Source organism: Diadema setosum, chromosome 4 (genome assembly GCF_964275005.1).
Source record: "Diadema setosum chromosome 4, eeDiaSeto1, whole genome shotgun sequence".
Taxonomy (NCBI): Eukaryota; Metazoa; Echinodermata; class Echinoidea; order Diadematoida; family Diadematidae; genus Diadema; species Diadema setosum.
The window spans coordinates 37,922,131-37,939,657 of record NC_092688.1 but is presented as its reverse complement, the minus strand read 5'-3'; the positions used below and the strand labels follow the sequence as shown (position 1 = coordinate 37,939,657).

At 36.3% G+C, this 17,527-nt stretch overlaps 1 protein-coding gene across 1 annotated transcript in view; it reads left to right on the top strand.

Annotated features, from left to right (window-relative positions):
• Nucleotides 1–7,759: 7,759 nt before the first annotated feature.
• Nucleotides 7,760–17,527, top strand: part of LOC140227842 (uncharacterized) — a gene marked incomplete at its 5' end in the record, with an annotated part of 130,513 nt that continues 120,745 nt past the window's right edge. Inside the window, 2 exons of the mRNA XM_072308236.1 lie at nucleotides 7,760–8,078; nucleotides 9,708–10,049. Of these exons, the coding sequence (XP_072164337.1) occupies nucleotides 7,760–8,078; nucleotides 9,708–10,049 (661 nt within the window). The remainder of the gene's footprint in view (nucleotides 8,079–9,707; nucleotides 10,050–17,527) is intronic.

Below are 17,527 nucleotides of genomic sequence, written 5' to 3'. Positions count from 1 at the left end.
GTAGTCAAAGACTGAGATAATTCAGAAAGAATAAGTAGAATACACGTTTCGACAGGAATGTCCCGAAAGACTGTCAAGTAATCTAGATAAAAAAATATCACATCTTTTTTAAATTGATAGTCGAACACACCCCATGCCTTCCACCCTTCCGAGACCAACGGAATTCTTTCGTTGAGTGGGCGCATGGGAATAATGGCGACACAGCCGTTTGCTAGCTATGAATTCGCATGTTATATCGCATAGAGCATTATTGTCGACACAGTTCATAGGACACATAGTCCAGGTTCAACGTGGAATAGATTTACCCATTTTGCTCATATTTTGCATGACAATAACTTCATACAACGCAGTACAACTGAGTACGCATTCTTCTCCCGCGCCCAAAAGCATACCTGAAACGAAATTAGTGCTACATTATTACCTTTAGAATGGGATTGGGTGCAGTCCTCAATGTAGGGCATGGTACTGCAGCACACATTGTTATGATGAATGAAATGTCGAAGGTTAAAAATTGTATATGCTTACAATGAAATTCTCATGAATCTGCTTTATACTCCAACTGTTCACGGCCTCTGATATCTGAATAAAATAGTGAAATACCAATGATTCCTGCGAAAAAAATATCATATTGCGCTTCGTTATGCGACACTGTGTGACCCATTATTTTATCAATTACAAAATGGAAACCTGTCGTTAGATAACGGCAAAATCTTCCGCACAAAATGCACATGTCTTTCAGTTGCTAAGTCATCATTATGTTTTGATACACCAATCCAAACTGCATTTGTTTTTTTTTGTTGTTTTTTTTTTTTGCAAATTGATCTTCACCCCAATACATTTTCCAAATGAATCCAAAATATGTAGAGCACTGGGTGTGAATTCCGAATGAAATCCCAAGAATCTCTACGCATAGCAAAAACAAGTAGGGGGATGTGGGTCTCCTTGCTTACATCCCCCTTCTACGCGAAATCTACGTGTTACATGCCCATTGACAAGCACACTAGAATAGACATTGTACAGTAAATTTATCCACCGAATGAAAGAATTACCAAACTTAAAGAAAGAAATGGTTTCAAACAGAAAGTGGTGAAAGACACTATCAAAAGCCTTTTCGAAATCAATCAATAAAATCATCATGGGGACTTTTCCTTTTCAGCATAGGAGAGTATATCATATGTAATTCTCATATTTTTCGCCAATAAAATAATCGTCCTTTCAAAAAACCTTTTTGGTTAACATGAATAATACGATTTGATACAGTTTTGAGTCTACTAGCAATACAACTTGAAAGTATATTATAAACAACATTTAACAACGAAATTGGTCTCCACTTTTTGATAAAATATCTCACTTTATCACCCTTAGGTAGGAGTGTTATCATGCCAGTCTTTACGAAAGAGACAAATTTCCTGAAGTGTATGCACAATTCATACTACACACCATCTATATACCTAATACTTTTTAAAAATCTACTGTAAATCCGTCTTTCCATTAAACTTTATTATTTTTCATATTCTTCAACGCATGCTCAATTTCACTATACGAGATTTCTCCCTCTAATGCCTCAGGCTCTTCATCCGTGAGATATTGAAAATGATCTTCACTTACATCAGAAAAAAAAATTTCTGCATCACAATTTGCATGAAATGTATACAGATGTTCATAATATGAAACAATTTCTTTCATAATATCTTCTTGATTCTGCAGCACTGTATCATTATCATTAATGTTATTTTTTCTTTTGTGCTGTCCTCTCTTTTTCCAAGTTCAGAAATATTTTGTTGGTTTTTCTCCAAATTGCATTTCTTGCAGCCGTAACCTATTTGCTACCCTTTAAAATCTATGTTGTCTAAATTGTTCCAATTTTTCTCTCAATGACTTCATCTTATCAATATTTTCTCTGGTTTTTATATTTTGATCTAACAATCTCTCTAATTCAATGGTCCCGTTAACGAGATCATTTTCTACTCTTTCTACCTTTTTCTTCTGTCGAATAGCATACAGAATTGTCGCTGCTCTCAGTTCCATCAATAGTGTATCAAAAAACATCTGGTCATCAGTAACACATATATAATCACTTCTACTGACATTTTCTAACTGTTTACGATCAAGTTAACCAAGATACGTACTGTAAAGGAACCCCATTTACCTTCTCCTTGATAAGGTCAACAAATTCAGATTCTTTCAAAAATGCATTATTAAACTTCCAATAACTGAATTTCTGGTGGCATTTATCCAACACAATGTCAAGGCTGATCATTGAATGGTCACTTCGATATCCCAAATCAATTTCACATTTCCTAACAAAAAAGAATATCTCTGATGACATCAAAAAGAAATCCAATCTACTTTGCTTCAGTGGTGTTGGCTGTCGCCAAGTATAAGATTTCCTACCGGGGTGAAGTTGGCGCCATGGATCCACAAAACCAACATCATTTTTGATCTCAAGAACCCTTTCCCTAGCTTTTCTATTACCAAGTCTAAGATAGTTGAAGGTATCTAATTCCATACTCTTGACCAAATTCCAATCACTACAAAGAATTTTATGAGGAACATTGAAATTCAATAAAATATTTTCTATGCATCTATAAAATTCGGGATGATCACTATTTGGCCCATACAGTACAATCAAAGAACAATCTAGAAAACCACACTGAATACTATAAAGGGCTACAAAATTTCCTTCAGTATCACACCTTATGTCGATATTGTATTTTCGGGAGCGAGCAATCTATTGAGAAATTATGTATATACGTATCCTAAAAGGTAGAATACTGTTAAGCTATTAGCTCTCGAAAGGCAGGCGTAAGAACGTCATGGAACATGCCAAAATTGATACAATCACATTTCTACTTCTTTTATTTATTTTTTTATCTGGGGAGGGGGAATGATTGTACACGACCCCTCCATCATTTCTGGGGTGGAGATACATACTAGTCATCTCCCACCCCCCCCCCCCGGATTTACGCCCATGCTGTCAACAATAATGCCAAGAAATGTAAAATTTGATACACTTTCTAAATTATAATCATCCAAAACTATGCTACAATTCAATACATCAGCAGTGTTCGTGAAAAGCAGATATTTCGTATTTGAACATTCAGTGATAATAATTAGCCGTGGCCCAATTAGTCGGACAAGAACATCAACATTATCATGAGAGAAAAAAAAAACAAACAGTCGTATCATCTACAAATTGTATAAAGGAAAGCACTTCAGACACAGTAGAAAAATCATTGATTATTTTATTATGAATAACAACGGTCCTAAAAGACTAAAAGACACTACACTTAACATCTCTTATACAACTGAATTATTATCTTTAATTGTATCAAATTGTTTTCTATTGCCTAATTAACTCTCAAACCACTGCAAATCCTTCCCACGTATTCCACAATGCGATAGTTTGTAAAGTAAAATTTTATGATTAATCGCATAGAAGGCCTTGGAGAAGTCTGAAAAAGATACTATTTAGATGCGAGTGATTGTCAATTACATTAACTACTTTGTCAACGAAATGATGAACTGCATGAATAGTCCTATGTTTTTTCTGAGAAACTGAGATAGATCACGAGATCTTGTTTTATAAATTGTGTCACTATGGAATCCGCGGGACCCCCTTCGAATGGTTTAAGAGTTATTTAACAGAAAGAAAGCAATTTGTTAATATCAACAGCCATGATTCGCAATTAAAGCCTATTTCATGTGGAGTCCCGCAGGGTCCCTCTTGGGCCCACTTTTATTTATCTTATACATAAACGATCTTCCAAAATCATCGCAAATTTTGTCATTCATTTGTTTTGCCAATGACGCAAGCTTGTTTTTTTCACATCGAGACCCTAATGCATTAATAAATGTGATGAATACTGAGCTCAGGTCTGTGCAATCCTGGATTTATGCGAACAAATTATCCTTGAACATAGAAAAAACTCATCATATGGTATTCAGTAATTCTTTGAATGTTGTTCCATATGATATCAAAATAAATGATTTATGTTTAAAGCAGGTTAATAACACAAAGTTTTTAGGGCTTTGGATTCACCGAAAATTATCCTGGAAAACTCATGTTAATTTTGCTAGTAAAATTTTGTCTAGAAATATTGGAATTTTGAATAAGCTCAAACATTTCTTTCCTGTTTATATTTTGCAGAGCACATATTTTTGCTTAATATCTCCACACTTTAATTATGGAATTTTGGCGTGGGTAAATGCAATTCACTCATTACTAGGTTCCCTTCTCCGTATACAAAAGCGTACAATAAGAATCATAAACCACGCCGGATATTTTGCTCATACCAACTGTTTTTTTTTTTTTCATCAAAAGAGAATTCTGAAAATTCCAGAACTATTTTATTACAATCTCGGAATTTTCATGTATAAACTAACAACTAATGAATTACCATCTGTTTTTATCTACATTTTAAAAAGGAATCGCTCTATCCACTGTTATCCCACTCGCCAGAGTGACGCCTATCACCTTCGCCGTACTCGCACTATTTTTGCAAAGAAAACAATTATATCTACTGGACCCAGATATTGGAATGATCTCCCTTTAGATATCACTTCTTCCTTATCTTTATTCACCTTCAAACGCAAATTAAGACAGTTATTACTTAGTGGATACACACTACCAATCTTTTTGCAACTTTTGTAGGCTCCCAGTCTTTTGTCCTTGTCCGCAGCACCAAGTTATTCATGGTACCGATATATCTTTTAATGATATAGCATTTTTGTTTTCCAAACACTGCGAGATTTGTATGCAGTCTGGTTTGTGTGATATCTATGTGGTTCATTCGTTTATTACTTATCGATTTTTTGTACTGGTGTAATTTTAGTTGGTCAAGACAAACACATCCGTTCTCCGTGTAAAATTGTATGCCTATGAACTCGGGAACCTAAAGTTTTACAAGCTTTAAAGCTTTTATGTAGGCCCCATCATATTTCTTATACTTACTAGTGACATTTTCACACGATATTACCATGTACATTTGTGTCAAGTATATATTTTTTTCTTTTTCTTCTACAATCAAAAGACATGATTGTATATATTTTGTATTCTTGTTTTGTTGTCAATAATTTTGTAATCTCATCATTGAGAAATGGAAATCTGAAATAAAATTTGAACCTTGAACTTGAATTTGTAAATATTCATGCAGATTAAAAAAACCCCGATAATTCTAATATGAATTATTTCTTCTAATACGTTAGACATTAGAGGTGATAAAGACGTTTGGCGATAATTAGATGAATTGCTAGAATTACTTTAGCCATTTTCATTTTATAAGGAAACATACAATTGGAATTTGATAAATTAAAAATTTGAATCAACGGATCTGCAATTTCGGATAAAGCACTTTTAAGAATATAATAATCTATACTATCATAACCGGAACTTCACTTTTTTTTATACAGGAAACAATATCAATAATACGGCAGGAGTTGAGCAGTTAACCACCAAATACTTTTAAGCCATTTGGCGTGATTGTCAATACCATCTTGTTCATAGTAGGCGTTTTCACATCAGCCCGATAAAAATCCAAGCTCGAAATATTTTCCGCGATTGCGAATCAGAGCGCTATTTCATTTCTTATTCACATCAGGGAGGGGGTAGCCCGAATAGTTAAACATTTTAAAATAGCTAATTCGACAGCTGAGTATGTGCAAACAGCATCAGTAATGTGTGTGCCCTCTCAAAAATTCCTCATGATTTGTGTGCAGTTTGCCTCGATCGATCGGGTCACACACGCTAGGCATGATGGGATTCATCGCGCTAATTTCTCGAGTCGTTTCACATTATCAAATAGCGCGCTACTATCTCGCTATTTCAGAAATTTCCCGAGTTGGAGTCGAGAAATTTTCTCGATCAGAGCGATACAATTAGCGCGCTAATTAATTTGTGTTCACATTATCAAATAGCGCGGTATTTTGCTATCGGGAAAATTTCCAAAGTCAGAAAAATAGCGCGCTATTTCGAAACATCGGGCTGATGTGAAAACGCCTAATGTGTGCTGCAGTACCATGCCCTACAGTGAGGACTGCACACATTCCAAATCTAAAGGTAATAACACTAATTTTGTTCCAGGTGTGCCTTTGGGCGTGGGAGAAGAATGCGTATTCAGTTGTACTGCGTTGTATGAAGTAATTGTCATGCAAAATATGAGCAAAAATGTGGAAATCTATTCCACATTGAACTTGGACTATGTGTCCTATGAACTATATCGACAATAATGCTCTATGCGATATAACGTGCGAATTGATAGCTACCAAACGGCTGTGTCGCCATTATTTCCCTGCGCCCACTCAACGAAAGAATTCCGTTGGTCTCGGAAGGGTGCAAGGCATGGGGTGTGTTCGACTATCACTTTAAAAAGATGTGATATTTTTTGCCCAGATGACTTGACAGTCTTTCCGAACATTCCGGTCGAAACGTGTATTCAGCTTATTCTTTGTGAATTCACTTAGTCTTCTGACTACATGATTGTGATGGATAGAAGATACGACCTCGTTCTCTTATTAAGATTGGCTATTGCTGTGTTCTGTGGCCACGTTGGAGAAGGTAAGCCCAACTTTATTTTCCCGATCTTGCAGTCAGCATAGCGTTGTAAAGTCCCAGGCTAGTGATGCCAATAAATGTGTTCAAACGAAAAAAAAAAAAAAAACTATCTAAAAATTATTGATTTTAGAAAATACCTAGAATTCCTGTGTACGAAGGAACTCTGTTTACTGGTCATTATTTTCTTTGACACTGTTTGAATGTTGGTCTATAATCAACACATGTCATAAGTAAGAAATTGTGTTTATCTCAGCTCAATGTACAAGAGTAGTATAAACATTTAGTGTGAGAACTTTTATTCTTTTAAAAAGCAAAAAAATCACCCCCTAGAGATGAGCTCACAAACCTTTTTTTTTTATTCACATGTACATTTCATTGGAACATCAGACTGCCTTTGACGAAAGAGAATAATATTTTACGCGTATAGGTTGTATGAACGAATTGCCCTGGGAATGCCCATGCCTGCTGGAAAGGACAAGGTGTCCGCCGTTAGTGTAGAAAAAACTACACCACAGTGTGAAATCAATTGACTATGTGAGCATGATAGTATTGTGAACACACTGTGGAGTGCTGTACTCTTTCCAGCAGTCACATTGATACAGGCTTTCTTTCTTTTTTTCTTTTTTTTTTTGGTTAGCACTCATTTTGGTGCTTCAAAGGATGATCATGACGTCATTGATTCTCGTTGGGGTTACATGCCAATTCCATTTTGTGCTCATGTACATTTTATAAACAATATCTTTTGATACTCATTAAAGATATTGTTGGTTCATTTCAATTGTGGAAGTGCAACATCCGTGTTTGTGATATGAATAAAATTCGTGCTTTTGTGATGAACTTCGAAATATGGAAAGAAGATTAAGATAGAGTTTAAACTGGTGGTCGTTATAATAAGCTCACATCACAAGTATACGTTTGCCAGGTATCTTGAATAGAAAGCTATCCTCGACCTTGAACCTTAGACTAAACTCATCCAAAGCCTCGACCCACAAAATTTGTATGTGGAAGAATAATGCTACAGCTCTTAATGAAAGCGTAACAAATACTTTGGGTTTTCAACTAGTTATTCTGGAGAAAGGGAAGCGCCAAGATCTTTACTATAGCATGCATCATATGAGGAGGTGACTCTGGGAAGACAATTTAGTGTATGTAACTTGGTAAGTCATGCATGCAGGAAATGAACCTACACTTTGTTAATATTTTCATTTTGTAGCCTCCGTGGTAGGCACTGCCCCCAACGTTCAAGGATGGAAAGGAGAAGACATCCGATTGCCATGTGACATCCAGGAGGATCCTCTTGCAGTGTTCTGGCTCAAGGAGGGAATCCCAGGTCAGCAGCAGAGGACGACCAAGGCTACATTCGCTGATGGGGAATTTCCGAGCAGTGAGGAACGGTTTGATATCGACAAGAACTTCAGCCTCGTCATCAGCGACTTGGAGGTGGCAGATGAGGGCCGTTACTATTGTCAGGTGCTGCTGAAGAATACCCACATTTTTGAAAATACCACGATCATCACTATTGGTTGTAAGTAAGGTTTTCTTTTTCGCCATGTCATATAGTAGTGGGGGACAATCCTAGACTGGACAAGATAAAATTCCTCTCAGTGATTTATTTTAGATAGAAAAGACATACATATATATATATATATATATATATATATATATATAATGTTTATATAATATTATTTCGTACAAGCGAAAACTAGATGTATCCAGGAGCGATAAAATGATTCCTTGTCAATACTATTTAAATCATCTGTCATGCACGGGGTCACAGGTAACTTATGATGCAAGCAGTACAGCCAATCTCTATTGTAGCCGTATTGTTGGATAACTGAGACTTTAATAGGTTTCTCATTAGCACCGGAACTGCCGGGGCAAAATTTTGACATGCAGTTTTAACATTTTGACCCGGCATTCACGGGAATCATGGCCTGTTACCGTCGTGTGTCCATGCAGTCGTGTGTTCATCCCGTCGCATCCTGTTGTCACACAAGCATCACGTTTTGTCGAAGGTGGCAAGAAACCTGACTGTCGTCGGTGGGCGGGGAACATGGTGTACTGTACTGTACACGCATTAATAGTCAGTTATAATGTCTTAATAAAGATATGCTCGATTTTCCCCCTTACGCAGTGATTTGTAGAAAGGCGTTAAAAAGTAGCAACAATATTTAGACGGAAAATACGGAGGCACTTTCAGCATGTTTTTACAATGTTTCCTTCACATATGATTTCCCCTGGAAATAACTAATATTCGAGCATTCCAGTGACCTCTAAATAAGCAGAATTCAAATAAATTCGATTGCTTAACTTTAAGTCCTTACATTGAGTAACTAAACATTGATATTTTTGATAACGTTTAACTGAAAAAAAGGAATTTAAAAGGTAATGCGTTATTCGCATAACCTGTCATTAATATTTATAAGAACTAGTCAATTTTGTTATTCTTTTTCTATTTCACCTTTAATGATATCTTACTCTTTATCACCGATTTTCTAGCAGTGATTCAATATTACATCACCATGTCATGTACACTGTACTCTGTATCATTAATTTCATCCTAATAACGTACAAATTATAAAAAAATGTCAGTTCTTTCTTTCTTTTCTATTCATGATATCCACTTCTCATTTTTCTTTAGATTCTAGTATCATTTGCAATTATGCAAATCACGTATGAAAAAATAGAAAGAGGTTATGTTTTCCATGATAAAAACAAAGAGATAAAAAAATGGCAAAAGTCTTTCTAGATTTTTAGTAATGCTGCGTGAAATCTGGATTGGAATACAAAATATTATGATATGTCAATTCAATATATATATATATATATATATATGTATATATATATATATATATATATATATGAAGAGTTTGTTTGCAAAAACCGATAAGTCCATATTTGCCAAATGGAGATATTTGCGATTAAAGGTAAAGAAAAATAAAGAGAATAATAAGAAAATTTTTGCTACTTTTGACCATAACTTCAAAAATATACCTTTATATGTAGTGACCAATATATCATTTAAAAGGTATTATTTTGTACTTTATGACAGAGATCGTACTTCAAAATCTTCAAAAATGGACTTATCGGTTTTTGCAAACAAACCCTTCATATATATATATAATATATATATATTCATTTATTATTTCTCTAGCGATGGCAACCGGACATACAATCGAGGAATGCGTTGATAAGAGTCAATCTCGTCAAAGCCCATGCACTTACCAATATCCCTCTAACACCCCTTCGTTTAATCTTACGTGTGTCTTGAGTGGATTCAAACCTAACGTTTCCATGCTATGGACGGAGGAGTGGGGAAAGAGACTGAATTCCGTGGTTTCACGACAGAACACACTTTCTGACGGCACATACGAGAGGTTCGAGAAGATCATTGTTTCAGCTAAACATGGGACAGAACAAACCTTCATGTGCATGGCTACCGGTGACTCGCTGAATGGAACGTCGACCCGAAAAATCACCGTTCTGCCTTCATCAGGTTTCTTGAAATGTTGTCAATTCTATGTTTCTGAATAATAACTGGTATACAATTGATATTTCAAACAGATGTTCTGATTGAGATTGGTCACGGAGAGGTACAATTCGTTCATTCATATTTTGAGCAAGGTAACCTTCTCCACGACAAGAAAAAAAAATGTCCATTTTGCTAGTCTCCAATTTACTATAGTAAAAAGAAGGAAGAAAGAAATGTCAACCCATTTCAATCAATTGGAAAAAAAGTAGAAAAAAATAAATTAATACAATAACGCGCCACATATCCGACACCAACAATCAGTGGTACAGCCCACGAGTCATACAGTCCATGATATCGATACTTCTAAGCAAGTAAGGTCAATGACTTCAGGTATTACAAATGGCCCACCAGCCCAGCACTCGCTTGGCTTAATACATGCAGTGTCTGTCTCATGTTTGTTTTTGTTGTGCTTTTTTATTTTTGTTTTTGTTTGGCCTAGCACCCGTCAGACTTGTACTGTAGGCCTTGTTTGCATAGTGTCGAACTCATGGACCCCTTTTTTTCTTGGGTTACGCCATTTCCTGACCCACTTCATCTGACACACTCTTTCTGACACACGGGGCAGTTTTCATGAGACGGCCTCTGTTATTGGCTACTGTGCTAATGAATATTCAACAGCCTTACGATTTTTTTTTTCATAATGAGTCACTCGGTCTGATGCTATTGACTTACGCATGGTATCGTGATATCGATCCCCTCAAGGGGGTCCATGACGATATCTGATTACCTGTGTGTGTCGAATTGAGTTTTGTTGCCAGTGAGTGTGGCATAACTTCTGCAGGTTTCCTGTCCATTTCTCTCTCTTTTTCTCTCTTTTGCTTTCGTATCATCTTATCTCTGTTATTCTTAGAGTACAATCGTACTACCACAAGTGTTTTCCCCCCATTTTTTGAAGTGATTATCTCGTTTGCAACAATTTAGAGGTGAGTTTTTGTTCGAGTGTTTGTTGAGTTTTTTGATTGAACGCGATGTAGATTATCTACGTGTGTGAGAGAACATTCATACTTTGTATGGTACCCACTCGTTTGTTTCCGTGTGCATTTTTACCGTACAGTGTCTTCATCGTTCGTCTTCCAAGCAGCGGGTTTTCACCCTGGTTTCCCTCAACGTAGTTTTTTACCTCAAATTTTTTGCGGTGCAAGATATTCAGTGTATTTTTTCTACGGTAAAATGCCATCGTTGAGATCTCCGTGTATTCATTACTAGTTTTCCACCTCCGTTTCATTTTGTGTACAACTAACATTGATCTATGTAAAGTCTAACGTAGTTAGCTACAAAGTCTGCGATATCTGTACGTTTGCTGATGTGTTTTTGTGAGCTGGGAGTGACTATGGTGGGAATGATATTCAGGGTTTTGCTGTGGTTGAGATGATAGTGATGATGATCATAATGATTCTTGTGATGATATACGAACCCTTTTGATGATGCAATTTATTTCGTGTGACCATGACGTTGATGATGGCGAGAACGACACGAGTCTGTGTAGTAGCCTAGCCCTAGCGTTAGGCCAAGGACGAGAGTGACACTGTCCAAGGAGCATTTCATCATTTTTTTAAAACCTTTTGGTTGTTCACTTGGGTTAGTGCTCCAAAAATTCGTTTCTCTAAAGAAACTCAACCAAAAGGTTGCATCAGGGCTATTCTTTAGTAAATATTAGATCTAAATGGCGATGCTAATTTAATTTTCATTTAGATTTAGAACTCGATGATATCCCATTTTCTTTGCTCATTTTTCAAATAATAAATTATTTAGAACTGTACTTAAATTCTGATGTGCTACATTCACCATTGTAAATATCAATAAAAAAGAGCCCGCTGAGCAGGTGTTTCATTCTATCCTTTTCATTTCCTCCCTATCGTTTTGGTTTCCTTCCTGTCACTTCCTTCTTCGACCCTGGATGGAAGAAAAAAAAATCCCATCTTGCCATGTAAAGACAGAACACATACCATCATGAAATATTATGACATTAGAATAGTTTTAAAAGATTATGTAAGTCATCAAAATTCTTGTGTGTGAAAATAAATAATAAATAAAAGGTGATTTCTTACAAAGCAGTTCTTTCAAATGTCCAACAGCCTCAGAACAGCTTCGATAATGAAGCTAGTGAAATCTGAAAACTATCGTGGCAGCAAGTGATATTGATAGGGATTTATGTTTAAATTTGTCTAGTTTTATTGGATTAGGTCATGCAACTAAATGCCACCGATAAAATCACAATCGATCTCAATTTGAACAGAGGCAGTAGGGTAGGAATGACTCAGCAAACAGCTGATTATCTATGCGTCGTATCCATGGGCAACTGCGGGGTGACTGCAAGAAGACGCACGAAGTTTAGACTTGAGTCAAGAACTATTATTTATTATTAATTTTTTATTCAAAATATTTTTTCTTTGGATTGCAAAAAAAAAGTTAAAATATTTCATATTACGCTTCTAAAATGTATTATGAATATATGAAGTATTTTTATTGTGATTTCATGAAGAATTAGAATTATTATGAATATATAAATACTAGACGGGCTGAACAATGAAGGCTAATTTTGCTCCAAGAATTTGCAGCCCACCGTACCTGCTGGTGGTGCATTCCTAGCGTTCTTGCCGCACTCTCCCAGCCACGTGCACGCATGCATGCAACAGTCACATAGAGTACACGTTTAGCTACTTCACCGATCTCACTCCTGATCTCTTGCAAAGAAAACCTTCACAAGTGTAGAAAATTCTCTCGAAACTAAGCCAGACATGAATTTGGAACATACATTACAGTGTCAAGACCTTTTCAGTGGACTTTGATTTCGCTATTTGTCTGTTTAGCTCTTGAATGTACGACTTCTTACGTCCGATTTGTTTTTTACCTCACCACGTTGCACGTGGTGCTGTTTTTTCAGCCCCATGCTTCCTCCATATGCACACATGTTGTAAACACACACAAGCCACCGGTGTAGCGGCAGATACCGTTCCGCGGCGTTTTTTGCTCTAAAACAGTATCCGCCGGCGGTTATCGTTTCAATCGGCAGTTATCGTTCCGACATGGGCTAAAATCTGCCGCGATAAGTTACGGCAGATACTGTACAGCAGCGGATTTTGTACATACCAAAGAGATTTTCCGCAGTGAGGAGAAAAATCTCTTTGGCACGTACAGACTACTGTACGTTGTATAGCGTTGCTTAACCTGCCGCGTGCACGTGATCTTCCAAGCCATACCATAGTCTTGAATATTCATTAGCACAGTAGCCAATAACAGAGGCCGTCTCATGAAAACTGCCCCGTGTACAAAGTGAATGGCAAAAAAAGTGTGTCAGAAAGAGTGTGTCAGATAAAGTGGGTCAGGAAATGGCGTAACCCTTTTTTTCTTTTTTGCCTGTCCGCAAAACCAGCTGACAGGCCGTATGACTCGTGAACCGTATATTACTCATGAACCATTTCTGTTTTTGTTTTTTGTTCAAGTGTCGAATTAGTAGGCCATGTGGTTCGTGGGTGTCTGCCTCGTAGGATGACTCCATCAACACACAGATATTAACGTTTATTCATATTAATAAGTAATATCTTGATAATTGGTGAAAGAGTGTTTCATTTGTGTCTTTATCCAATTTCAGGGAAACGAAATAATTTGGGTCTCATCATCGGACTCACCATTAGTGTACCTGTAGCCATAGTCATCCTATTTCTCCTTGTTGGAAAGTATCTTCAAAACAAACATCCGGACTACCTACCGCGAAAAGGTGTCTGTCTATTTTCTGAAAGGTTTTATATTTGCATTCATCTGTGAATGTCTGTGTGTGTTTTTTTATGCTTAGGTTTGAGTGTATTTCTTTTGTTTTATTCTTCGAATTTTTCATCATTCTGATACAAATATAACATTAGTACAGAAGACCGAATATCCTAGACAGGGCAGAGCCAGGCAAATACTGCCTTTTTTTCCAGTCAAGGTTTTCTCACTTGATTCTGGTACTTTCGACCATACTTAACAAAATAAGCTTCTGCACCATCTTGAAATCTCTCCCAAATCCAAGATGGCCGCCAAATATCCAAAATGGCCGCCAGAGGACCTAAAAAGTGCCTTCTGTGGTTAACATTTGTGTGGGGATGGTTTTTTTTACTCTACTTGATGATAAATGGTAAGAGGAATAAGATTCAGTGAATTAAAATTAAAATCGGTTTCTTTTTTATTGCGAAAATCCAACATGGCCGCCAGACGCAGCTCCCGAAATTAATAAATGTCATAATAAGCGGAGGGCCAAACCCTAAAAGCTTGCTTACTTAACAGGTGAGTTCCACTCTCTCTACAAACTAAGTGGACCATGCTTATTTTCATTTTTTTATTGTAACAAACAACATTCCACTGGTCTACCTCAAAAAAATTGTTGCGAAAGCCTCCAAATCCAAAATGGCGTCCAAGATGGCCGCCATATTTACTGAATTTGCTATTTGAAAGATAGAATTTGATAGAAACATCAGATTTCAACAAATGTGATGTCATATGAAAGAGAATAAAATATCCTACAAGTTAATACCATTTTTGTGGGCGATTGTGATAACTGGATTGAGATATAAAGGAAAAACACTCATTTCTTGATATTTTTCGGGAAAAAAGGAAAATCATGAAAATGCTTGATTCGGCATAAATCAGAAAAAGACTGACGGATTATCTTGAAACATTGTTAAGAATTTTGTTTAACATATAATCAATATGTGGAGAAAATTAGGGGTCAGTACCATTTGCGGTTCAGGATTCATAATGTCTCAAACTTGAAAACTCACTATGTAAAATTTCCACTTTAGCTGTGACAAGACCTTGTTGGTCGTAAAGAGAGTCTGCACGCGCCAAGACTACTACACGCACCACTGGCACTGACGCTTGCAGCAGTGCCAGAGGTGCGTGTAGGCCTAGTAGTCTTGGTGCGCGCAGACTTTTTAAACAAACAAGAGTTTGTGCCTGCAAACTAACTTTTCATACCAAGTGGTAGCTCAGGTGACGCTGATCGTTATTATTTCAAAGTAGATTGTTCTGATATGTTTTTATGCCTCCGCCAACGAAGTGGCCGGAGGCTGAAGGTTTGTTTTTTTAACTTGATGTATGCATGTATTACCAAATATATATTCTGTGGGAAGTTGTTGCCAAAAGGTCAAAAGTCAAAAGGTCAAAGGTCAAAAGTCAAAAGGTCAAAGGTCAAGTGAAAGTGCTTAATTGCACTTTTTCCTCCATGTTTCGAAAGCAACTCAAGGTATCATCATGAAACGTTGAAATATTTATGCATGTTCTACCTGACAGTGATTCTCTTTGGAACTGTGAGGTCAAAGGTCAAAGGCCAGGTTTAGATATTGCTATTTTACCATTTGATACTGAAATTATACTTTTCTCAATACCTTGAAAATTACTCAATGCATAAACTTATAAAAGGGTCAAAAGTCAAGTAAAAATCATCAGTTCCCCAAATACCTGCACTCTGACGTTTTAATGATTCATCCAATTGAACCTAGTTCTAGGAAAGTGAACATTCAGCACATTTGTGGCAAACCTGTCATTTTAATATTTTGCCAATTGTGTGAAACTGTCATCACACATTGTCAAGACATTGTACTAAAGACCTATTAGGAGAACCATGCATTATGGCGGAGGCATACCAGTCGCCGTAGCGACATTTTTAGTTTTTTTATACTAAGCTGTCAACAGTTATCAATGTTATGGTTTCTTGAAAAGAAATGGTGATATCTCCGTATGTTTTAGGCTTCATTATATATATATATATATATATATATATATATATATACATATGTTTTTTTTTTACATGGTAGAATGTTTTGTAATACAACTAACCTGCACATATAAATCGAATGTGATATCTCTTCCAATGGTAAACGATACCTTTAGTGTGTTGCGTCAGAGTCAAATCTTGATTGATAATTTGATGTATTTTTAGAATATCTTGTATTGCTGTCTATCATATATATTGTCCTTGTTTAAACCATATTGAGGGTTTATTTATTTTTTAGGGGGGGGGGGGTGGAGCTCATTTTAGTGTTTGGGTAAGGCCCGATCTTTGATTTAAAAAAAGAAAATGCTTCTGTATCAAAGATTTGCTTTTGTACTTGAATGTTACTCTGCTGTTGTAGAAACGTGAATGATGATGGCATATGTGTAATGATATCTGATCCGTACATGTCCTTGAAAGCCCTTCTGATCCGAGCACCCCCCCCCCGAAAAATCCGACATGGCGGCAATTTCTCAAAGTTGCTTTTAAATGTGTTGTGCGAAATTACTTTTCAGTATATTGTTCAAATAACACTGTCCAAAATGATTATTCATGCTGTATATTCACATTTCTGAGGGGCCCACATTCTACAAGACTTGTCTTTTTAGTGGGTCCCTCCATTTTTCGAATTATCCACAATGTTTACTTACTTTAAATCACTCGAGTTTTATGATAATCTGTAATGATTGTAAGGTGCTACAATTATTGTATTCTTTTCATCCTACATAGTTTTTAGCACCTGATTTTCTGTTACCAAAAAAGAAGAAGTGATGTTTATATGTTCTTGTCGAAAAATGAAATAAAACATTGAATTGAATTGAATTGAATTGATATTACAAATAAGCATGCTGAAAGTGTATTCACTGTGAATAGATTTTTCTTACATCGTTTTAGGCCGATTTCATGTGGGTTGTAGTGTCAAAATTGAATTGAACTAATGCCATTTTTAGATGCTTTCACATTTTAGATATCAAGATCACTCGAGAGTGGAAATGTTCATTTTCATTCATTTTAGAGTGATCTCAGGGATCACTCAAAGAGTAACGGGTGATCCCTAAGGTCACTCTAAAATGAGTGAAAATGAAAATTTTCACTCAAAATTCACTCCAATTTTACTTTAAATTGACTGATTTCCGTTGTTAACTCCTTCAAAAATGGAACTTCCACTTGAATTTTTTTTTTCTTTTTCGGAGTAGAATATCACTGGTTTTAAAAATATCTCCATAAAAATCCATGACGGTTTGAAATAGCACTACAATGTTCAAAATATATAAAAACTATAAATAGATAGCACAACAGACAAAATTGTACCAAAATTAAAATAATACATTTAATTTGGCGCAATAAACTACGTCAGCTTTGATGGCCTGCAATCTTGAAGTTTTTGAGTGATTGATCCATATTTTATTTTACACTTTCTATAGCATGGTTGTTTCAAGCTTCTTCCTCTATTTGAAAGACATTTTTTGCTTCATCTCATCTGCTCCAGAGCAATCTACTTTGAAATGATAGCGATCGGCGTTACCTGAGCTACCACTTGGTATGAAAAGTTAGTTTGCAGGCACAAACTCTTGTTTGTTTAAAAAGTCTGCGCGCACCAAGACTACTACACGCACCACTGGCACTGCTACAAGCGTCAGTGCCAGTGGTGCGTGTAGTAGTCTTGGCGCGTGCAGACTCCCTTTACGACCAA